The sequence below is a fragment of the Macaca thibetana genome, chromosome 19 (assembly GCF_024542745.1).
Source record: "Macaca thibetana thibetana isolate TM-01 chromosome 19, ASM2454274v1, whole genome shotgun sequence".
Classification (NCBI taxonomy): domain Eukaryota; kingdom Metazoa; phylum Chordata; class Mammalia; order Primates; family Cercopithecidae; genus Macaca; species Macaca thibetana.
The window spans coordinates 46,913,813-46,939,682 of record NC_065596.1 but is presented as its reverse complement, the minus strand read 5'-3'; the positions used below and the strand labels follow the sequence as shown (position 1 = coordinate 46,939,682).

The window sequence follows — 25,870 nt, the reverse complement described above, 5'->3', positions numbered from 1 at the left end:
GCAAAGGCATAACAATGATACAATAGACTTAGGGAAAAGGGTGGCAAAGGGGTGAGGGATAAAAGACTACAAATTGAGTTCATTGTATACTGCTCAGGTGATGGGTGCACCAAAATCTCACAAATCACCACTAGAGAACTTACGTAATTAAATACCAAATCCACAAAAACCTATGAAAATAAAAGATTTTAAAATAAAATAAAATTATAAACATTTAAAAACATAGTTCCTAAAAAATTCTTCTAAAATGGAAAAAAAAAAAAATGTTCCTGAAGGTCATGTATCAGAAACTCTATTATGTTACCTCTTAATGCGTATATATGAGCCGACTTGCTCAACTTCTGAGAACTTATCGGGAAGCTGCTGATCACCTGTTGCAGGTGTTTTCTATCTATTGTAAGACTGTATTTCCCTGGCACTACCTGCAACCAATTACTACTTTAGAGAGAGACAGTTAACAACCACCTGACTTGACCATCACCTGGTGATGTTCACTTGACATCTCTAGTGTGGGGGAGTGGAAGGATCTCTCCTGCCCTGCACACATCTGACCAGCTACCTACTCTAACACTTTCAGATTTTCTTTCTTTTTATTTTATTATTTTTTTTAAGACGGAGTCTCGCTCTATCACCCAGGCCGGAGTGCAGTGGTGCAAACTCAGCTCACTGCAGCCTCTGCCTCCCGAGTTCACACCATTCTCCTGCCTCAGCCTCCGGAGTAGCTGGGACTACAGGCGCCCGCCACCAAGCCCAGCTAATTGTTTGTATTTTTAGTAGAGAAGGGGTTTCACCGTGTTACCCAGGATGGTTTCGATCTCCTGACCTCGTGATTCGCCCGCCTCAGCCTCCCAAAGTGCTGGGATTACAGGCGTGAGCCACTGTGCCCGGCTTCAGATTTCTTATTGTCAGATTTAAAGTAGGACAAACAGCTGATGTTTCTGGCTTTTGATTTTTTTTTTATTTTATTTTTTTTTACCAAAAGTATCCCCCCAAATGAAACTAATAAGCCTCAACCAACATTATGGCTTACCCAAGCATGTATGAGACATCTCCAAAGATGTGAAGGAGCAATTCAAAAACTCAAAAATCACACAAACATCAAAACAAATAAGGCTGGTCCCCTCATCAGAAATTAAATCCAGGATGCAGCAGTAAAAGCATAAAATTTTTAACTATTCGATGACAAGGTAAAGTGGCTTTTATTCTTATTTTCTCAGAGGATCTAAGGCAAGCAGTTTGAGCTTACAAAAAAAGCTTAACTTTGTTTTAGGTCAGATTTTTGCTCTGCAATTTACTCAAAAGAAATTTTAAAGCTAGCCATAACACTATTGGGTGTCTTTATTTGAAATTCAATCCTCTGATCAACCACTTGGAATAAGAGAGCTCTAAAATATTTTTTAACTTAGAGGTCTCAATTTAAAAATCCATCTTCTGGCCATGGACTATTAGAATTTCCAGTGATGTATTGATTCTAAGTGACTCAATCCAACAGCCTCTTCAGTGAAAAACCAATCCCAGTGATCTTTTCCCCCACCCCAACAAAATAAAATATGTACTCTCAGGAACAGGCTTAGGATAGCAAAAGACTCTTCTTGCCACAGTCCTATCGAATCAACAAGACTTGGGGTGGCAAAAGTCCATGATGGATGGGACTTCTTATGACAAGCCCTCCTGGGAGCTTAACACATTTGGAAAACAAAAGAAAATATAAAAAACCTCAGGCACTCAGGGGTGGTAAAGTAGGTGATGGTTCTCTCTCCTTCCCCTTTTTAGGCTCTTCTGTGTATAATAGGACCAGAATCGCCCTCACTAAAGCCCATAGCATTAAAGATTATACTGGGACCTGTTGCTCTTGCATATGAGGTCAGGAGATTGAGATCATCCTGGCTAACATGGTGAAACCCCGTCTCTACCAAAAATACAAAAAAAATTAGCCAGGCATGGTGGCGGGTGCTTGTAGTCCCAGCGACTCAGGGGGCTGAGGGAAGAGAATGGCGTGAACCCAGGAGACGGAGCTTGCAGTGAGCCGATATCGCGCCACTGCACTCCAGCCTGGGTGACAGAGTGAAACTCTGTCTCAAAAAAAAAAAAAAAAAATTCCTCCCAATTCTTCCCAAACCTCTACGTCTAGGTTACCTTCTTTCGGGAATCATGGGTTAAGTGATACAATTTGCATTAGGTCCCTTAATTGAGCCTGCAAAACCGAGGCTTCAGTGGCTTTAAGCAGCTGTTTGAATGCTTTTAGATACTGCTTCTGTTATGCTGATAACTGTTGTCCCGAGATAAAACCCTACCCTGAACAATTCCCTCGAACTTGGAGATCCCAAGTGGGCACCGATGACCTACTGACCTACTGACTTATCGGCTTACTGGCTTACCAACTGCACAGTCTTCACCTTCGTTTTCGAGGGTTCTGTCGCAATTATTTGCAGCTATACCTCAGACCTGGACACCAACATGCCAGGTCCTCACATGGGGCACCTACTGTCTGGGCCCGACCAGCAGACCCTGACCCAGCAATGGATGAACAAATACACTCAGACACAAATATCCAGTGAAAGAGCAGGCTAGGTGGCCCTGTCACTCACTGGTACCAAGAAGGGTGCTGTAAAGAGTTAACAGCAGAGGCCCTGATCAGCCAGGGAAGTTCGCATTTATTTAGTACAGATTAAATGACAAAGGTCTTGAGTAAACACCACTACAAGGTAATTGACATTGCCAACCTCCTGGAGAGTAGTTCCCCCAGCATGTTAGGTTGGGCGCGGTGGCTCAACCCTGTAATCCCAGCACTTTGGGAGGCCGAGATGGGCGGATCACGAGGTCAGGAGATCCAGACCATTCTGGCTAACACGGTGAAACCCCGTCTCTACTAAAAAATACAAAAAACTAGCCCGGCGCGGTGGCGGGCGCCTGTAGTCCCAACTACTCGGGAGGCTGAGGCAGGAGAATGGCGTGAACCCGGGAGGCGGAGCTTGCAGTGAGCTGAGATTCGGCCACTGCACTCCAGCCTGGGCGGCAGAGCGAGACTCCGTCTCAAAAAAAAAAAAAAAAAAAAAAAAAGATTAAATGTTGGTTTTAGGACCACCTGAGTAAACAAGATATTTAGATAAACTCCTCTACATTCCTGTGTATCTATGCCCTAAGCTTTTAAGATTATTCAGCTGCCTTCAGCCAAACCTTTTACTGAAGCTATGCAAACCCCCAGACTTCCAAGAAGGTTTGTGACTATTTCCTATAACTATCTTTATAATTTTTCTTCTAAAATATTTCCCACTACCTTGACTAAAGTCCCACAGTTGAGAAGACAGGGAAGGGCATCAGACAAGCAAGAAAAAATTAGAACAAGTTTGGCCATAAGAAAGTAAAATGTTGGTCAGGTCTTTCAACACAGATTAAAAAAAAAAAAAGGAGATTAGGGCCATGCTATGAGGACACTGAATGGCAGACTACGTAATGGGAACTTCAACCCACAGATAAGAGAAGTCACTGGAAAGCTTTGAGAAGGTCACAAACATGACAAACAGCATTTCCAGGAAGATTACTCTGATCAGTATTAGGCAAGATAAGTTGGGAAATGATCTTCAACTTTGGACACTTAATAGAAATATCTAAAAGATCTATATTTCTTTTCTTTCCTTTTCATGTTTAATTTTGAAATAATTTCAGACTTTCAAAAATGTTCCAAAACTAGGCAAAGTCCTCATATGCTTTTCATTCAACTTCCCCAAATATTAACATTAAAGATAAGCACCTAATAATCAAAATCAATAAATGATTATTAACATTGTAAAATGAATGCCTGTACAGACCTTATCCAAATCCCCTCTATCTTCTGACTAATGTCCTTTTACTGGATGAGGATCCAATCTAATATCATGTATGGCTCTTCATTGTACTGTTCTCTCAGTCTGCTTTAATCTGGGAGAGTTAGGATTTACCTTTAAGACCTTCACATTTTTGAAGAGTATTGGTTAATTATTTTGTAGAATGACCCTCAGTTTGGACTTTTCTAATATCTTCTCATGATTAAACTCAGGTTATACACTTTGTACAAGAATACCACAGGGATGATGCTGCACCTTCTCCATCCATTATATTACAAGGCCCTAAGATGTCATTATCTCTGATTACTGGGGATGTCAACTTTAATCACTGGGCTAAAGTTCCTCCACTGCAAAATGACCCTTTTCCTTGAAAGCATTTTTAAACAACCAATACCTGGACCACAGCACACATCAGCCAAATCAGATACACTAGCGGGATGGTACAGGCATTGGTAGGCTTTAAATGACCTACAAGTGACTCTAATCAGTATCCGGAATTGGAAACCTATGACTTAGACAGTGAAGATTAGAATCCTGAAAATCAGCTAGGAGAATATTCCTAAGGCTTCCCTTTTAAGAAAAAAAATCTAATTCTAAGCAAAAGCAAATACATCTGGATTTTGGCATGGACATATGGTAGAGAAATTGAGGAAAAATAGAAATCACCTGATGGGGAAACAGATGAGTGAGTAGACTGCAGTCCAAATAAAAAAAAAAAAAAAAAAGCAGAATTACTTGCTTGTAATTCCAGCATTTTGGGAGTGAAAGTGGGCAGATCACTTGAGCCCAAAAGTTTCAGACCAGCCTGGGATTTCACCAGCCTGGGTGAAACCCCATCTCTACAGAAACAAACACAAAAAATGAGCTAGGCAGGCTGGCATGTGCTTGTGATTCCAGCTACTCAGGAGACAGAGACAGGAGGATCAATTGAGCTCAGAGGTTGAGGCTGCAGTCAATTAGGATCTTGCCACTGCACTTCAGCCTGGGTATGAGAGTGAGACCCTCTCTCTTTAAATTAAAAAAAAAAAAGTAAAGTAATGTTCTAAGGTCAGATGTAGTACAAAAACTGCATCTTATTCTGTGATGTTTACATGCAATAATTAAAACAGAACATGGAGGTGTTTCTGTATGAATAGCTGAAAGAGTCTATACTTTTTATGCAGCTGCATCATATTCTGTTGTGTATATATAAGGTAACCTGTTTAATTAGCTTTGTGCCGGTGAAAGTCTAGGTTGTTCCCAATATTTTGCTGTTAAACAAACAATACAGTGAATAACCCTGATTATGTGTCATTTTTTATGACTGGGACTGTAATAAATTTTTCCCAGTAAAGTTTGGGAGGCAAAAATATATATTTGTTTAATTTTCACATGCATTAAGAAATTTTACTCTACAAGGTTTGTACAAATTTTTATGTTCCCAGAAAAGTAGGGGAGGGTAATATCACCTCAGCTGCTCTCACACAAAGGTCCTGAGTGACAGGACCTTCAGGGACACAGGCACAGGGCCATATCCCTGGTGCCCACACAAGGCAGGGGCATCTGGATCCTGAGAAGCTACAGGAAAGGTGAGGGTGCCCTCTAGAGGACAACCTGCTAAGGATCAGAAAGGGGCCAAGGAGGTCAAGAGATTACTTGACTTAAACTAAGGGCAAGTTCAAGTGGAGGGAATTAAGGTCCAAGGAGCAAGCTGAGGTGAGTAAGTGGTAGAGATTGATGGAAGGAGAAGGTAAAAAGCCATCTTGGCTATCTATGAATGGTAGCATAAGGATTTTCGTATATTTTCAAAATTGTATACTGTTGGATCATTTTTAAAATATAAATAAATCCCAAACTGGACCAAGTAACGACACTGCTGGAGTCTCACTTTTGGCCAGGAGAGCTGACAACATCCTGCTCCCCCTGGCCTGGACACTGTCTGACTCAGGGGCCTAAACCCTCTCTTATTATGGAGAAGAAGATGTTTTGAACATTCTCAACATTCACCCATTCACCTCATACACCCGTCATCCTCTCAAACCTCTTGCCCACTCCAGGATTTCATTATTAATTTACTGAGCTCTATTTCTGTCCCTCATCCATTCCAATATGTGGTGGGTCCAGGTGGTGGCTTCTGCCCATGATTTTGTTAAAAAAAAAAAAAAAAAAAAAAAAAAAAAGACTCTCAAAATTACTTTCCCTGACACCTCCTTAAACTGACCTCTACAGTGGCAATGCCAGAGGATGCAGGACTCCATTTGCACCTGAGGACACCAGCCACCTGCTGGTCTTTGGCTTCTAAGAGTCAGACCTCCCTGGCTTCTCTGGGTCCCAGCTGCTTGGGTCACAGCTCACTCTGCTGAGCCCTGCTCTTTCCCATGGGGGTCACTCCCCTGCCACGCATGTCCTCCAGCTCCAGCTGACAGGTCAGCCAACCCAGAACCAAGAGAATGAACAAAGATTTCAATATCTAGTATGTCCAGCAGAGATGCAACCTGTACAAAAAAAAAGAAGTAGAGATGCAAGAATACAAATAGTGACCAAAGGGATAGAATCGAGAGTCCAGAAATAAACCCTCACCCTTATAGCTCATTGCTCTCGCATAAGGGTGTCAAGATAATTTAATGGAGCAACAATCATCCTCTCAAATAACGGTGCACAAACAACTAGATAACCACGTGCAAAACAATAAACTTAAAGAACTATGCTTCCAACCATATCAAACAATTATCTAAAAATGGATCAGTGAGTTAATTATAAGATCTATAACCATAAAAACATCTTAGAAAAAGACATAGGGGTAAAACTTAATGACCTCAAATGTGCAATGGATTCTCAGGTATGACCCAAATGCATGAGAAACAAAAAGGAAAAATAGATAAATTGAGCTAAAGATGTAAGCCTTTTGTGCATCAAAGGATATTATCAAGAAAATAAAAAGACCAAACACAGAATGACACATAATAGTTGCAAATCACATAGACAATGGTTTCATGCCCAGAATGTATAAAGAACGGCTACAACTCAACAACACAAAGACAAACCACCCAATTTATATAAATGGGCAAAGGACTCAAATGAACATTTCTTCAAAGAAGATATGCAAATCATCAAGAGGGACATGAAAAGAAACTCAACATCATTAGTCATCAGGAAAATACAAAGTCAAAGCCACAATGAGATCCCACACTACACCTACAAATATGGCTAACATTCTTTTAAAATGTTAAATAACAAGTGAAAGCCTTATGTAGAATTTGGAATCCTCATACATTGCTGGTGAGATTATAAAAATGTACAGCCACTAGGAGAAACAGTTGTGCTGTTCCTCAAGAAGCTAATCATAGAATTCTCATATGAAACAGCATCCGTTCCTAGGTATATACCCAAAGAATTGAATCCAGGGACTCAAACAGGTACTCGCATGGGAATGTTGATTGCAGCATTACTCACAAAAGATAGAATGTAAAACAATCCAAGTGTTCATCAACACATGAATAAACAAATGTGGTGACACATACAATGGAATGTTTATCTACCATAAAGAGGAATGAGGCTCTGACATCCGCTGGAACATGCGTGGACTTTGGAAATCTTATGCTAAGTGAAATATGTCAGAAACAAAATAAAATATATGTATAATTCCATTTATATGAAACATCAAGAATAGGCAAATTCAGAGAGACAGAGCAGAGATGATCAATGTCTAGGATGGAAAATACAGGGAGTTATTATTGTTTAAAAGATACAAAGTTTCAGTTTAAAATGATAAAAATTTTCTAGGAAAAATAGTGGTGATGGTAACTGAACACTCTGTATGTTATTAATTCCATTTGATTGCACATTTGAAAGTGGTTAAAACAGCACATTATTCACAGAACTGTGCAAAATCGATTTCTATTATTTAATTCATCCAGGCTAATGTGTCTGTTTTGGCAGCTGAAGTCCATGAATACATCATCTAACCCAGTGCTTTCAATGAAATGTATCAGGTTTTCAATCAAGTTAGCTGGAAACTCCTGTCCCCAGAATAACCAGAGGTCCCAAAACAAGAGCTCCAGCAGGGGTTCAACCAGCAAAGATCCCACAGGGCAGCCTCGATGTCAGGCCCTGGATGGCATGTGAGGCTATAGTTATACAACCACGGCATGAAAGTGTAAGTGTTTTTACTACTTACAGACACTGGGGAGCACTCGGCACACCTGGAGACCACAGATACAGAGGTCAGTGAGCCCAGGCAGGGAGGAGAGAAGAGCCCGGTAAGCCGATGGCTTTAGTAAGTCCAGGTGTTATCTGACAGGTTTCCAGCAGGGAACTTTAATGGATGTGTTTAAAGCAAGCAGCAAACACTGGGACCAGGAGATCATGCTGTGACTGAGAAGTGGTCACTTTAAATGTGAGGGCAAATATCGGATTTATCAGTTTAAAGAAAGCAGCTGGAGAGAGGGGAGCCCAGCACACCAAGCAGAAGAGATGCCTCTAAGATTTTATCTCTGGCCACCAACTAGAGCCACTTGAACCAGATAGAGTATTGAAAACTGCCAGGGTGACCAAGGCCTGCCTCTGATGTGAGGCAAATAAATTTACACCTTAAAAAATGAATGCCAAGGCAGCATGACACTATAAGCACTCATGACATCCAGGGACACCAGCAGGGTGTGGTACTGTGCCCTGGAGTCAGAATCCTGGGTTCTGGTCCCTGGGCATCAGAAAATGAAAATGACTTGTCCCTGCTCCCGTGGCATTGATCCTCCCGCCCTGCTGCTCCCTCTTCTGCTCCCAAGCCCATGTGCAGTGCTCAGCCCCAGACATCACTGTCCCAAGGGTATACACAGTGCCACCTACGGCACACAAACACAAACCCACAGAAGGTGACAAAAATCTGCGTTTGGGACTCCCGATTGTGAAAGAGGGAGAACAGTGAACATAGAGCTACAGAGACTGGGACTCATGGGGCTGGAAGGTGATGGAGCTGTAACATAACATATGTGTGACCTCGTGTGAAATGTGCAGATCCTTGTGGAATAAAACACACAGCCTGGCCTGGGACTAGGGCCACCCACACTTCCCTTCCAATCCACCAGTGGGCGGCAGAGTCCCTCCAGCCTGGAGCCTTCCCACGGGATGCCGACCTCCCTCATCTGAAACGATAGCCGAGAAGGGTCCACCCTCACCAGGGTCACCTCGGCTCAAGTCCTCAACGTCCTCCGTGCTCCCCACACGGACTCTGTCAGCTCCTCCCTGACCTGGCGGCCGCCAACCTGACACCACTCCCTCTGCCGGCAGCTCCTGCCCCACACACCTGCTCCTTCCCTGGGATCAGCTAAAAAGACATCTCCCAGGGCAGCCATGGTGCACGCGACGCCACATTGGGCGCTTTCCCCTCATTACCTCCCTCCATCCTCATCAACTCTTTCTGTCACTGCTCCCTAAATGTCCGCCCATGCTCCATCTGTCCTGTTCTCTGGGGCATCCCAGGCCAAGCCTAGTGCTGACACAGACCAGTGCCTGCCTGAGGGCCCACAGCCTCCCTGGGAATCAGTCAGGCACCCTATGACCTGTCTGCCCGCTGCCCCCCGGGGGGCTCAGAGCACGTGTGATGGTCACACACAGGCACCATCCAGGATGTGGCCACCTATCCCCGCCTGTCCCTTGGGAAGACAGACCTCTCCAGTGTGCCTGCCGGGAGAAGGGGGTATTATTGCTCTTTGCTCCCAGAACACAACTCACCCCCATGTGCCCTCTCAGGTGTGAGCAATGTCCCTCCAGACAGGCTTTCTGGCAACTGCCTGTTCCTCTTCTACAGAGAGTAGCTTGGCCAGGTCAAAAGCCTCAGGACAGACCCCTGGGTATGTCAGCACATGGAGGACTGAGCCCATCACGACCACGGAGTAAGTCGGGATGAATCACTGCAGCTCTGAACCCCTGCTCTGTCCCAGGCTCCTGTTCCTGCATCTCAACAAGCCATGTTCCACAGGGTTCCTGGGTAAATCTCCACTTCCTCCTGCATCACCATGGGGAAGGTGTGGTGTCCACAGGACAATCAGATGGGCAGAGAAGAGAGGACACCAAAGATGGTCAGGAAGAAATGAGAAACCCTGAGCCCCAGCTCAGCTACCAGACCCCAGGGAGCAATAGTGACTGAGAACGGTCCCTTTGACTATGGGACTCACAGCCCCCACTGAGCAACCAGCACAGGCCTCTCCTCCCAAGGGGCACGAGAGATTCACCCTGCACACCTCCAGGAAGGACACTTTCCTCTGGGACACCCAGGTCCTGAATATCCATCCTTGGAAGCTGCAGTCAAGCTAGACACAATTAGAGAAAGGAAGGGTTCCTGTCACCAGGCGACACACAACTCACCCACAGCACAATGGGGTGTCCCTGTGACAGGGACCTGGTGCAGCTCCAACCTCCTGCACTGAAGGGGAGAGTCAGATGGGGATGAAAGAGGGCAAAGGGCATGAATGTGCACCCCAAACCAGAGCCATTGGGACAGCAGGAGGCTGAGGCCCAGGACTGTACTTGCCCAACCTACAGGGTATGTGTGTGACTGTGTGTGTCTGTGTGTGTCTCTTTTGTGTGTGCGTTTGTGTTTCTGCACATAGTGTGTGTTGAGGATTGGTGACAGAATCACTGCTGAAAAAGGCAGAGGCCTCCACAATTCCCAGGGACCTGACACACAGACAAAAGGAAAAAGAGAAGGAGGGACAAGGAGGCTGGACAGAGAGGGGAGGGGACAGAGGGGTGTCCTGGGCACAGACCCCACCCATGAGCCTGAGAAGTGCTCCTGCCCCGGGAAGAGGTTCAGCACAGAAAGAGGAAGGACAGCACAACTGACAGCCGTGCTCAGAAAGTTTCTGGATCCCAGGATCATCTCCACAGAGGAGAACATGCAGGCAGCACAGGCCATGGGGCCCCTCTCAGCCCCTCCCTACATACTACACATCACCTGGAAGGAGCTTCTACTCACAGGTGAGGAGAGAACTTCCTGGGAGAGGACAGGAGGAGGAAGCAGAATGATTGGATGGGATTTCCTGGACAGGATGCGGTTCTAAAAAATAAAAGAAGTCAGCACTTTGGGAGGCTGAGGTGGGTGGATCATGAGGTCAGGAGATCAAGACCAGTCTGGTCAACATAGTGAAGTCTCCTCTCTACTAAAACTACAAAAACTTAACCAGGTGTGGTGGTGTGCTCCTGTAATCCTAGCTACTCGGGAGGCTGAGGCAGGAGAATTGCATGAACCTGGGAGGCAGAGGTTGCAGTGAGCCGAAATGGCGCCACTGCATGCCAGCCTAGGCGAAAGTACGAGACTCAGTCTCAAAAAGGAAAAAAAAAAAAAAATACAGGAAAGAAGGCTCTGTTGGAGCCTGGATAGGGGAATATATACCAGAGAGGGACACGGGTCAAAACAGGAAAATCACATTGCACTGGAATTGGTAAGAGGTAGGAAAATCTCAAGTGTTCTTTTTTGCTGGTTAATCATCACTGGACACCACATTTTGAAAAATGATAATAATAACTATTGTCAGATGACACTTTAAATGAAAATATAAACAGGGCATGAAACACTGTCCTCAGCAAAAAAACATCAACAATTGGAGAAAGACAAATAAAAAAACCCTGGGCAGGGAGGACCCGGGGAACTCTCACATGTACAGGAATCTACAGCCTCTCCAAGGCACTGGTGTGCAACCAAGATCAAAAGTCCCTGTCCTTATGGAACTCATGCTGTCATGGGGAGGAAGACAGACATGCAAAGAGATCTAGAATGTGAGGTCAGGTGTTGACAAGAGCTCTGAAGGGAGCAGAGCAGGGAAAGGCCAGAAAGGGAAGACCCAGGGTATCCAAAGGAAGTGTCAGGAAAGAAGTCTAAGGATGCCCTGATGCGAGCAGGACCTGAAGGCAGTGTGGAGAGAGCTGTGCAGACCCCTGGGGAAGAGGATTCCAAACAGAAAAATGCCAAGGTCGGAAGTGTTGAAGGAATGGGGGTCGTGCTGCTGACCTTGACCCAGTAGGACAGTAGGACACACACACACACTCACAAACACACACACACAAAAGGTGAATGTGTGTGTTTGTGAGTGTGTGTGTGTGTTTTCAAGGCTGATGACTGAAGAGATCCTCTCAGGACGCAGGGCCCCATCTTTTCACCCCAATACATAGGTCTCAATATTGACTGATGCTCTCTCCACCTCCTAGCATCACTTTTAATCTTCTGGAACCCGCACACCACTGCTCAAGTCACAATTGAAGCCCAGCCAGCCAAAGTTTCTGAGGGGAAGGATGTTCTTCTACTTGTCCACAATTTGCCCCAGAATCTTGCTGCCTGCATCTGGTACAAAGGGCAAATAATGGACCTCCAACATTACATTACAGCATATGTAATAGATGCTGAAACAATTATATTTGGGCCTGCATACAGTGGACGAGAAACAGTATATTCCAATGCATCCCTGCTGATCCAGAATGTCACCCAGAAGGACACAGGATCCTACACCATACATATCATACAGCGAGGTGATAAGACTAAAGGAGTAACTGGACATTTCACCTTATACCGTGAGTGATTCCACATGATCCCTGGGTGTTGGGGGGTGGGGGTCACTTCTACTTTGCACACACAGGATGGTCAGGCCTGGACTGTGCCTGTGTCCCTCTCTGCATTATGTCCCATGTTTGGGTTTTGGCATTTAGTGCAGGACACACACAGAGGAGACAAATTACAACAGATCAGAATTCCTTTCCTGCCTCCAGACCCTGCAGACACTTGCTGCACAGGAAGGACAGTCTGATGGGGTGGGGGGAGGAGATCAGCTCAGCAGGAGGAGATCAGCCTCAGCCAAGCACCTCATGCCCTCTTCATAAATTTGACAATGAGAAAGACCCTGGAGAAGTGAGTAGGGCTTTGCCAAAGAGGACCCCTGAGATACTCTCAGAGAAGCTCAGCCCAAGAAGCCTCAACCTCAGACCCCTGTCCCTAAATCCTTACTCCAGATAAAGCTGAGGAGCCTGTGCCAGGGCTCGGTTGTGGCAGGGCTTACTGGGACCAAGGATTTACCAGCTGTCTGAGGACTGTGTCTCCTGGAGCTGCTGACCAGCCAGGGCTCAGCCCTCAGAGCCTCATCTGGGCAAGGACAGAGTTTTCTTCACCCGACACTCAGAGTGGAGAGGACAGAAAAACAAGCTTTGTAGACCATTAGCCAACTGCCTTGTGAGGCTTAGGACACTCCATAGAAACTCTAATATCCCCAGAAGTGGAAACAGAAGAGAGAAAATGTACCTGGCAGCAGTTTGTCCACAGGGATCTGACCTAAAGGTGCTCTCTCATGGAAGTGAATGATAATAAATGCTGTTTGTGTGAACACCTCCACTGTGCCAAGCATTAGGTCGCGTGACTGTGAAGAATTTTCAGTTTATTCACAGATAGTATGAAAAGCCACAGTCCATTTGCCATTTAGCTTATTTGACTGAGTGAAAACTGAGGCACAGGAAGGCACAGTCACTGAACCAGAGTCACACAAACACAAAAGGCAGATCAGGGTCACATGAGGTCTGTCTGCAGCCACAGGCCCATCCTCTCCTCCACCAGAAGTGAGGGCTTATTGGGTTCCAAGGACCCCATAGTCATTTATTGGTTCAAATCCTCTCTTCTTAGGCATCCAAACATCAGAGGAGTGAGAGCAAATGGTCAGCTGATTAGTCTGTTCTCCAGAACTAAATCACCTGCCTCAACTGTCAGAGTCAGTGCAAAAAATGTCCAGGCCTCCCCCGCATATCTTAACCCCTATCACTGAACCTGAAATCCTGTGTTTCTCAAAGTGTCCATGTCACTGGTATGACAGGATAAAAGAGAGGACCTTGTTTTCATTCCCCACTCACACCCCGCACCAGCACAGGCCCAGTGAGAGACACACACTGAGGAGCTCTCACATAACAAATGAAGGAATTGAATGAAGAAAGGAATGACCCATAACCTCTTTAGAGACTGGATCTTGGATGCAGAAACCTAGGAAGTTCTAGTCACACCTGTCCCTTCTCCTTCAGAGGCTGACACCCATGTTTCATCCCCCCCACTACCTCTTGCCCCTAAAGCCACCCCACCTCGTGTGTAACTCTGAATCTCCTTGGCGTCTGGAGGGTTTTTGAGGGCTCCCTGATCTTGGACGGTGGAACTGGGGGCACCTGGTCCCTGGGGTTTCTGAAGTCACTGTGGCCCCTGCTGTTCACTGCCACACTGTCTCTGCCTCTCTCTGCTTCTCTGTGTCCCTCATCTTGCCCCATTTCATTCTACCTGGCAAGCCCTGTCCTGCACAGCTTCTTCCTCCACCCCTAGGCCTTCCCCAGACAATCCCTCTAACTAGGCTGACGGTTCTGTTCCCTTCCTGCTAACACTGTTGCCTGGCCCACCTCCCAGGAAATGGGAAAGGCATAGAAATCACCTGGAGTTGTCACTCCTGCCAGGCTTCATCTCGAGCCAATGACCTGAGGTCACTAAGAGAATAAGCTTCCACTGTATCCCCACCCAGGGCTCTGTCCCTTTGTGAGGCTGTTCTGTGGACAAGACCATGGGACAGGGATAAGCAGCTCCTCCATCCACTCTTATAATTCCCAGACAAGTTCTTCTGGCCTCCTGCACAAACCAAACCAATTTATCCTGATGATGATTTGCAGTAAAGAAAGATTTTAATGACTCCAAGTCTGCCAAACAGGAGGACAGAGGTTTATTATTACTCAAATCATCCTCCCTAGTGGATCAGGGGTTAGAGATTTTCAAGGATAGTTTCAGGGGCACAGAACTGAAAAATGGCTACTGCTGATTGTTTGGGGATGGAATCATGAGGGCAGAGGGAAATGATTTGCTTGTGCTTGAATCTGCCTCTAGGCGGGGACCAGGTGACTGACTGAGCCATTAGTCATGGGTATGGATGAGGTCAGCCGGTTGCCAGAATGCAAGGAATGAGAAACATCTCAAAAGACCAATCTCAGGTTCTACAATAGTGATGTTACCTATAGAAGCAATCAGTTACAAATTTTGTAAAATCTGGTCAAATGACATTTGAGCAGTAAGGGATTATAGAAACTGTGCCTACATTTTAGCAGAACTCAGTTCCCTCCTATAATCTTACTCTCATGGTCTTTCACCAGTTTTACAAAGGCAATCCCTGGGCAAAGTAAGGGTATTCGTTTTATGGAGGAACAATTATCATTCTTGCTTCAAAGTTAAGCCACAAATTAAATTCCTCCCATGGTTAGCCTGGCCTATGTCCAGGAATGAGTGAGGACAGCCAGCCTGAGACTAGATGCCAGATGGAGTCAGCCATGCTAGTTTGCTGTCACTGTTGTAATCTTTGCACTGACTCACCAGGGTGTCAGAGGCTGGACAGGTCTGCAGTCTCCAAAGCCCATGGGCTGATTTCACCCATTTCACTCGTGACTCCAACCTCAGCCTACTGTGGAGCTCACATTCTCCAGTCACTTCCTAGAGATTTCTGGTTTCCTGTCAGGCATATAACGATCTTGAAATTTGTCACTTGGTTCTAGCAGTAAGTAAAAACCTGAACAAACTGAAAAGTCAACAACTTGTTAAAATCTCTCAGAGATGGCCAGGCACAGTGGCTCACACCTGTAATCCCAGCAGTTTGGGAGGCTGAGGTGGGTGGATAATGAGGTGAGGAGATAGAGACCATCCTGGCTAACACGATGAAACCCCATATCTACTAAAAATACAACAAATTAGCCGGGCGTGGAGGTGGGCAACCGTAGTCCCAGCTACTCGGGAGGCTGAGGCAGGAGAATGGCATGAAACTGGGAGGCAGAGCTTGCTTGAGCCAAGATCGTGCCACTGCACTCCAGCCTGGGCAACAGAGCGAGACTCTGTCTCAGGAAAAAAAAAAAGTGCTGTTAGAGAAATGAAAAATGTTTTTGATGCTTACTGGTAGACTGCACACTGCTGAGGAAAGAATCCCTGGCTTGAGGATGTGTGAATAGAAACTTCCAAAACTGAAACAGGAAAGTTCAAAAAGAGTAGGGGGAGAAATGTGGAACAACACATTCAACTTCATATTTAATACTTTGTATTGACAATAGCAATTTCTAAATGTTGTAGTTGTGGGACAACGCCAAGGATGTAATATACATGTAATGGAAATACTGGTGGATGCCGGGAGTTGTTGGAAGTGGTCAGGTGGGTGTCATCTGATGGTTTCACTGCCTGTGCCACACACAATTGTTTCCTCATGATGAGGCCATTTTCATAAGGTGGGGTTCTTCGTGTGGGGGACACATGAGCCATTGGCATCTCACTTAGACTCTTCCTAATTCACACAAACTGAAACTCTAGTTGTATTTCCTGAGGTTAAGAGAAAATGAAGAAAGCATTTCACATACCTGCTTTGGGCTCCTCCCCATTTTTCCTAACTCTACACAGAAATTAGAAACAAGGAGTTCTTTCTATATTTACTAACATAACACACATCCCTTCTTTTAATTCGGCATCATTCCTCCCTTTATGTAATAGACACACTGGCCAGTTCTGTCCTTTTAACGGGACTCTCTCTACTTAAGGACTTGCTAATTTCAAATCACCTTTGGCATCTTTCTTTGAGCCTAATGTGATCCTGATGGAATTCACCCCACATCTAAACCTGAATTGGGTATCAAGAGAAATACTGCTACCGGAAATTGATCTTAGATGTTTGGACTATCAGTAAAAAATTTCCACTTATGACAACATTTTAATGTTTCCCCCAAATATTTTTTTGTTTTGTTACTAGAACATAACATGAGGTCTAAACTCCTGACAACTTTTTATGGGAAAATTGCTGTATTACAAACTGAATATCCCAAATCCAGAATCCAATATCTGAAATGCTCCAAAATCCAACACTTCTGACCACTGATGTGGTGCTAAAAAGAAGTGCTCACAGGAGCATTTTGGATTTTAAATTTTTCAGATTTGGGATGCTAAACCAGTACATCTACTGCAAATGTTCCAAAATAAAAAAAGTTAGAACTCCAAAACACTTCGCTTTAAGCTTTTTGCATAAGGAACACTTTATCTGTATGAACTATAGGCATGAAGCTCTACAGAAGGTCTCTAGAATCTCCTCATCCTGCATAACTGAAACCGCACACACATGGAACAATGCCCTATTCCCACGATCCCAGCTACTGGAAACTACTATTCTACTCTCTGATTCACTCTGGAATCCACTGAGATGAGGTACATAGAGTAGACAAACTCATAGAATCAGAGAGTAGAATGTCTAATGAGAGAAAGTATCTGCAACACTTCTTCCCAAATATTGGTCTAATAGCCACCAAATACATAGGGTCCATGAGGGCCAGACTTCCATCATCAGTTCATGTTTGCCCTTTCCACCAGTTAGTTCTGCACTTGCAAATATCCACATGTATTTCTAGAAACATCCACATGGTCCTCACCTGCCCTCTACAGGGGGAAGGGAACATCATGGACACGGAGCAGGGAATATGGTCTTGGTCCAAAGCTATCAGCTCTTGCCTGTTGCCTTCACTCTTCATTCCTTGGACTCTGCTCTATCTTTAGAGGTCACTGGCTCAAGTCAGTCACTATGAGACAGCTGGGAAAACTGCAATACCTTTTGGCTCCACTGCCTGATCACTGAACAGACCTCCAGGCTTGACTCTGGTCTCCCCTGTGCTATTTCTGCTGAAGTGCTGAGTCCCAAGCCAGGCTTCCCAGTACCCAAAGGGTTTAAGCACAATGGGAAGTTCCATCATCCATCTCTAGGATGTCCTTGGAAAGGGAAGCCGCAGAGAAAACATACCTTGGGGGACAAAGTAAGACTGAAACTAAGAAGATTCCAGTACTGCATGCTCCAGGTGAGGACCACGGGGTGGGCCAGGCAGGCAGTTGGAGAGGGAGGGACTCAGAGAGGCACCAGGAGCTGTGACTGCTGGTCCTGTGTATTTCCATGACCTAATACTGCTGCTCAATTCACACTTGAAAAAGTCTGTGCTTCTCCCACACAAAGCAGGAAGCCTCACAATCTCTGAGCCCTCAGATTGCCATGCATCTCTCTTGTAACACATACACCTACCATGGGCTTTTAAGGACTTGTGTGGGCTGAGAGGTGGGAAATGCCAACACTGATTGAAAAATGTCTTAGGAGGAATCAAATGTGCCACACAAGGCAATCTTCTCTCTGTTATCTCCACAGTGGAGACTCCCAAGCCATCCATCTCCAGCAGTAATTTACACCCCAGGGAGGCCGTGGAGACTGTGATCTTATCCTGTGATCCTGACACTCAGGACGTAAGCTACCCGTGGTGGATAAATGGTCAGAGCCTCCCTATCAGTCGCAAGTTGAAGCTGTCCAAAATCAACAGGACCCTCGTTATATTTGGTGTCACAAAGGATACTGCAGGACCCTATGAATGTGAAATGAAGAACCCAGTGAGTTCCAGCCGCAGTGACACAGTCACCCTGAATCTCCTCCGTGAGTATCTTCTAATTCTCTGTGAGGCAGGCTGCCATCCCAAATACACATGGCCAGAGGCCAGGCCTCTCAGTCCTTCTCAGGTGCAAGTACAGAGACCTTTACCTCTGGACATCAAAGCTGGCCATGATTTTCTGCCCCAGGCAAAACAGAGTAGGCTTAGGCTTGAACAAAAATTGGAGAGAAAAGGCTACTCCTGTCATGGGAGATTCAGGGTCCACAGATTATGATGGGAGAAACAGGTAAATGTCTCAGGGTCCAGATCAGTGAACACAGCAGGGATTTGGCTAGAACTTCAGTGTTGTGACTTAGCTCACAGGGTCACTCTGGTCCTTCCACAGACCAGGATTTTCCCTTCCCTCTGACATCATCACCTGTGACTTTATTCTCTTTGTTCCAGATGGTCTGGATGCACCCACCATTTCTTCTTCATACACCTATTACCATACAGGGGAGTCCCCAAGCTCTCCTGCCTCACAGACTCTCACCTACTGGCAGAGCATTGTTGGCTGATTGATGGGAAGCTCCAGCAATCAGCACAAGTGTTCTTTATCTCCCAAGTCACTAAAACATATACAGGGGTCTATGTCTGTTTCATCCATAACTCAGTCACTGGTGGAAGAAATCTCATAATCAAGAGGATCATAGTCCCTGGTAGGTGGATCCCTGGAGCATTGGCAATATGTTTTCCAGTGAAGTCTATCTGGCTATCAGGAAAGAACCGCCTGCCCTCTGCAAAGAGAGAGGGAAAATCAAAAACACAGGACAGGGAATATGTTTCTGATCCAAACCACCAGCTTTCGCCTGTCCCCTTCACTCTTTCTAGATCATTCTTTAGACTATACACTAACAATGAACAATCTGAAAGGAAATTAAGAAAACAATTTCAACTCACATTAACAGCAAAAGGAATAAAATATTTTGGAATAAGTTTAACCAAAAGGTTGTAGGGTTATATCCTGAAAACTACAAAACATTACTGAAAGAAATTAAAGATGACATCAATATGTGGAAAAGCATTTCATTTTCACGGATTGGAAGAATCAATATTGTTAGGAAGACAATACTACCCAAAGTGAGCTGCAGATTCAACGCAACCCCTACCAGAATCCCAGTAACATTTTTTGCAGAATTACAAAAATCTGTCCTAAATCTGACCTGACAGGCTCTTATTGATGACTGCCACAACAGAGACACTGAAAAAAAGATGCAACCATGAAAAGGTGGAAACTTTTTGATGACGTAGAAAATACCAATCAGCCTTTCTCACATCCCAAAGCCTTCAAAAATATACTAGTGCAGCATGGCCAGTATGGAACTGACCAAAAACTAATCACCAAGCTAGAAACGTGGTGAGAGAAAAAAAAGGGGGGTGGAAGAATGTATTTGGATAATCACCTACCACTTTGGTGTACTAATCTGATGCTGAAAAGGAATGCTACCTGGAGCATTTTAGATTTTGAATCTTTCAGATTTGGGATGCTAAACCAGTAAGTATATGACAAATATTTAAGAATCAAAAAAAAAAATCAGAAACCCAAAACACATTTTTTCCTAAGTCTTATGCATAAGAAACACTCAATCTGTGTGAACTATAGGCATCGAGCTGTACAGCAGATCTCTAGAACCTCCCCATCTTGCATAACTGAAACTGCACACACATGAACAACTTCTGATTCTCCCCAATCCCAGCTCCTGGAAACCAGCAGTCTCTTCTCAGATTCACTCTGGAATCCACTAACATGAGGTCCCTCGAGTAGTCAAACCCATAGAATCGGAGAGTAGAGTGTCCAGTGAAAGAAAATATTTGCAAAATTTCCCCCCACATTTGTCTCATATCCATCAAACACACATGGTCCAATGAGGACCAGATTTCCAGCAGTTCATTCCCACCCTTTCCACCACTCAGTTCTGCATTTGCAAATGTCCATATGTATTTCTGGAAAGATCCACATAGTCCTCACCTGCCCTTTGCAGAAGGAGAGGAAACTTAAAGAACCCAGAACAGGGAACATGGTTCTGCTCCAAAGCCACCAGCTCTTCCCTGTCCCCTTCACTCTTTCTAGATCATTCCTTGCACTCTGCTCTATCTTTGGAGGTCACTGGAACAAGTAAGTCATCATGAAACACTTGCAGAAAACTGCTCCACCTTGTGCCTCCACTGCCTGATGACTGAACTGACCTCCAGGCTTGACTCTGGTCTCCCCTATTTTATTTCTGCTGAAACATCCAGTCCCAGGCCATGCTGCTCAGTATCTTCAGGGTTTCAGGACAATGGGAAGTCCCATTATTACTCATCTCTAAAATGTCTTTGGAAATGGAAGCTGCAGAGAAATCACATCTAGGGGTCAAAGTAGGATGGAATTTGGAAGGGGCCTAGCAGTTGCACATTCCAGGTAAGGAACCCAAGGTGAGCCAGCCAGACAGCTGATTAAAGAGGGACTGGGAGGGGTACCAGGTGCTCTCACTCCCACTGACGTGTCTGTCCATGACCCAGCACTGCTGCTCAATTCACACTTGAGAAAGTCTGTGCTTCCATAAGACAGAGCAGGCGGCCTCACAGTCTTTGAGCCCTTAGGTCGTCATGCATCTATCTTGTGACACACGCACCAGCTATTGGTTTTCAAGGACTCGGGTGGGCTGAGAGGTGGGAGATGCCAACTCTGATTGAAGGATGCCTGTGGAAGAATCAAAGCTGCCACACGGGACAAACTTCTCTCTGTTATCCACACAGCGGAGCTGCCCAAGCCTTACATCACCAGCAACAACTTCAACCCCATGGAGAATGAGAATGTTGTAGCCTTAACCTGTGAACCTAAGACTCAGAACTACACCTACGTGTGGTGAGTAAATGGTCAGAGCCTCCCGGTCAGTCCCAGGCTAAAGCAACCCGGTAAAAACAGGTTCCTCATTCTACCCAATGTCTCAAGAAATGACACAGGACCCTATGAATGTGAAATACGGGACCGAGTTGGTAGCATGCACAGTGACCCCATCACCCTGGATGTCCTCTGTATCTTTGGTTCCTCTGTGGGCCAAGTCACCAGCTTAAATTCAAAGAAACATAGGCCAGGCATCTCAGTCTCTCTCAGGTCAAAGTACAGACACTTTCATTTCTGGACACCCGAGCTGGCCATGACTCCCTGCCCTGGGAAAACCTGGGCAGGCACAGCCTTAACCAAGGATATAAGGGGAGGGGATGCCCTTGTCATGGGAGACTTGGGATCTACAGTCTCTGATGGCAGAAACAGGTAAATACCTCAGGCCTCAGCTCAGTGAACACAGAAGGGGTTTGGCTGGGACCTGAGGGTGTGTCTTGGTTCAGAGGGACACTGTGTCCCTTTAAGAGACCAGGAGTATACCCTTCCCTCGGATGACATCACCTGTGACTTTATTGTCTTTACTCCAGATGGTCCAGACTTCCCCAGGATTTTCCCTTCATTCACCTATTACCATTCAGGAGAAAACCTCTACTTGTACTGCTACGCGGACTCTAACCCACCGGCAGAGTATACTTGGACGATTAATGGGAAGTTTCTGCAATCAGGACAAATACTCTCTATCCCCCAAATTACTACAACGCATAGCGGGCGCTATGGTTGCTGTGTTCGTAACTCAGTCACTGGCAGGGAACGTTCCACTTTCAAGACGATCAAAGTCTCTGGTAAGTGGATCCCTGCATCATTGGCAATAGGGTTTTAGGTGGAGTCTATCTGGCCTTCAGAGAAGAGTCAGGAAAACATTTTTATTCCCAGTCTGTGCCCCATGGGCAGAAGCAAATCCTAATTTCTCCTCCTGAACCCTCCCAATTTGTCTCTACAGACTCTCTTCTGCTTGTTCTTCTGTTTTTCTTGGCTGACCTTGTGTCGGGCTTTGTCAGCCCTGAGCCCTATGTGGTGGAAGAGGCTTCACAGAGGGACAAGGAGAGTCCTCAAGATCAAGTTGCTTCTTGCTGTCAGCAACACATCCCTTTCCGCTACGTCTTTGTTTTCTTTTACCTACTCCATGAGCTACAACGAACATCTGAGGCTATGAAACAAGCTCACATTTTTCCCCTAAATGAGAGGAGGAAGCCCCTTGGATGAGAGAGGGGCAGCTCCAACCGCTCCCTGCTCTGCTCCAGGGTTCTCCGGTGACTGGCCCTGCCTGACTCCACCTGGGGTGGGACCAGCATGTGTGAAGAAAGAGTCCTGGTGGCCTGTCCTGAATTCGGCTAAATTGAGCTGCCAGTTGAAGTGAAGCCTAGGCTGCAGGGAAATAAGAAGAGAGGGAGCCTCGGGGCAGACCCTTGAGCTGTGTCCTGGTTCTGAAGTCACCAGCTGTATGAGGCTGTGGGCACAGCACGTGGGACACAGCACAGAGGAGAGTGAGTGATGCACACTTGGAGAAATAGTGAGAATCACCTCTCAGGCTCTGCATGGCAGGAAAGGGGCAACGCCAAAAAGCGTGTATTTATAGAGAGGGTAAGACTGCCAGACACTTTATATATGTCTAATATATCATTAACTATTTCTAATTGTGTAATTTAGTGTTGTATAATAATCACACTATCTATTTCCAAATCTTTTTCCTTTTACCGTATTAAACTTCATTACCATAAACAGTAACTCTCACTCCTTCTCCCCCTAACCCCTAGCACCCATCATTCTACTTTCTGTCTCTACATAACTGGCTATTCTATCTTTCATATATAGAATTATATAATAATTATCCTTTCGTGTCTGGCTTATTTCAGTTAGCATAATGTCTTCAAGGTTCATCCATTTTGCATGATGTATTGGAATTTTATTCCTTGTTAAGGTTGAATAACATTTTGATGTATAGATATACCTCATTTGCCTACCCACTTATCTTTCAATGGACTTTTCCATTGTTTCCTTTTTTGGCTATTGTGAGTAATGCTTCTCTGAACATCAATGTGCAAATCTTTCTTCAAATTTCTTTCAGTTCTATTGGGAGTATGTCCAGAAGTGGAATTGCTGGATCAAATGGTAATTTATTGTTTAATTTTTTGAGAAACAGCCATACCACCCTTTACAGTGGCTATAACAGTTCCCATTCCCGTCAGCAATGCACTAGAGCTCCAATTTTTCCATCTATTTGAAAACATTTGATGCTTTGTGTTGCTGTCGTTGTTGTTGTTTATCAAAGCCATCCTAAAGTGTGTGAGGTGGTGTCACATTGTGGTTTTGATTTGCATATCTCTAAGTATTCATGACATTGAGGAACTTTGCATGGGCTTATTGGATATTTGTATATCTTCCTTGGAGAAAACTCTATTTTCATCCTTCGTTCATTTTTTAATTGGGTTTTTGGATGTTTGCTGTTGTTGACTTGTAGTTTTTCATGTATTCTGGAAATTAATTTCTTATCACACTTTTAATTTGCAAATGTTTTTCTCATTTCATGGGTTGCCTTTTTACTCTCTTGATAATGTTCTTTGATATATGAAAGGTTTTGATTTTTATGAAGTCCAATTTATAAATTTTATTTGTTGCCTGTGCTTTTGATGTTACAACCAAAAAATCATTGTGAAATCCAATATCATGAAGCTTTTCTCCTATGTTTTCTTCTAAGAGTTGTGTAGTTCTGCTCTTACATTTAGATCTTTGATTTATTGTGGGTTAATTTTTGTATATGATGTTAGGTAAAGGTTCCACTCATTCTTGACCCTAGATATTGAGCTTTCCCAATATCTTTTGCTGAGAACACTGTCCTTTCAACATTGAATGATCTTGGCACACTCGATGAAAATCATTTGGCCATATATGCAAATATTTCTATCTGGGCTCTCTGTTCTGTTTCATTAATTTCTATGTCCTCCTTTATGCCAGTACCACACTGTATTGATTACTGGGACTTTGTAGTAAATGCTGAAATCAGGAAGTGTGAGTTCTCCAGCTTCATTCTTCCTCTTCAAAGTTGTTTGTCTATCTAGAGTCATGAGATTCAATATAAATTTTAGGACCAATTTTTCTTTTTCTGCAAAAATGTCACTGAGTTTCTGATAGGAATTGTATTGAATCTGCAGCTCACTTTGCGTAGCATTGTCCTCCTTACAATATTGAGCCTTCTAATTCATGAAACAAAGTGTCTTTCAATTTATTGATGTCATCTTTAAGCAATATTTTATGGATTTCAGGTAAAATCATTTCACCTCTTTGGATAAACTTATTCCTAACTCTTTTATTCTTTTTGATATTAATACAAATTAAATTTTTTAAAATTTCCCTTTAGATTGTTCATGGGTAATGTATTGAAATACAATTGATGTTTGTTGATTTTGTATTGTGCAACATTACCGAATTCATTTATTCATTCTAATAGGTTTGTTCCATCTTTAGGATTTTCTACATATGAATTCAAGTTATCTGTGAACAGAAATAATTTTACTCCTTTCTTTCAATTTGAGTATCTTTTTTTAAATTCTTGCCTAATTTTTCTGACTAGACCTTTCAATACTACATTGAATAGAAGTGTCAAAAGCAGCATTCTTGTCTTGTTCCTGCCCATACAGGGAAAGCTTTCAGTCTTTGTCTGTTGAGTATGATGTTAGCATTGAGTTTTTCACATATTGACTTTATGTTGAGGTCATTTCCTTGCATTCTTAGTTAGAATGTTTTCATTATGAAAAAATATGGAATTTCATCAAATGCTTTTATTGATTAATTCTTATTACCGACTATAGTTCGCATCATGTTTTTGTGTTTTTCTAGGAATTTGTCTATTTCATCTAGTTATCAAATTTTTTAACATACAATTATTTACAGTACTTTCATAACCATTATTTTATTATAATTGCTAGTAATCACTTCATTTTGTTTTTTCTTTTCACTTGTTTTTTATTTTTTTATTTTTTTCTTTGGAGAGAGAGAGACAGGCTCTCACTCTGTAGGCCAGCCCAGGCTGAAATACAGTGGTGTGATTAGGGATCACTGCAGCCTCAACCTCCTGGGCTTAAGCAATTCTCCTTCTTCAGTCCCCCAAGATACTTGGGTTACACATACATGCCACCATGCCCAGCTAATCGGCTTTTAACTTTTTTTTGTAGAGAGAGGGTCTCCCCGGGTTACCTATGCTCGTCCAAACACCTGGCCTCAAGCAATCCTCCCATTGTGACCTCCCAAAGTGCTAGGATTAAAATATGACCCACCATGCTCAGACTCCATTTTCATATCTGATTTTAGTAATTTTAATCTTCTCTCTTTTTTTCTTAGTCAGTCTAGTTAATGGTCATCAATTTTGTTGATTTCATTTTGAAGAATCAACTTTCATTTCATTAATTACTCTATTCTTTTTCTATTCTCCATTTCATTTTATCTACTCTAATCCTTATTGTTACCTTCATTCACTGTGCTTGGGTTTAGTTTGTTCTTCTTTCATATCACGAAGTATTAAAGTAGGTTGCTGATCTGAGATCTTTCTTCCTTTTTTAAAGTAACAGTTTACAGTTATAAATTTCTTGCACAAGACTCTTAACTTGTCTGAACCTCTGGTTCCTCACCTGAAAATTGCAATGAGAGAGCTTTCTTCATACCATTCTTTTAAAGGTTTAATGTAGTCAATGAAACAAGATGCCACACA

General features: G+C 44.0%; 1 protein-coding gene across 1 annotated transcript; it reads left to right on the top strand.

The window, feature by feature from the left end:
• The first annotated feature begins 10,714 nt into the window (after nt 1-10,714).
• On the top strand, nt 10,715-22,371 carry LOC126941716 (pregnancy-specific beta-1-glycoprotein 2-like). Its single transcript, XM_050768376.1, has 5 exons — nt 10,715-10,778; nt 12,006-12,365; nt 18,008-18,286; nt 21,696-21,950; nt 22,109-22,371. Exons 1-5 carry the CDS (start codon nt 10,715-10,717, stop codon nt 22,369-22,371), a joined length of 1,221 nt encoding a protein of 406 aa, XP_050624333.1.
• Nucleotides 22,372-25,870: the final 3,499 nt, after the last annotated feature.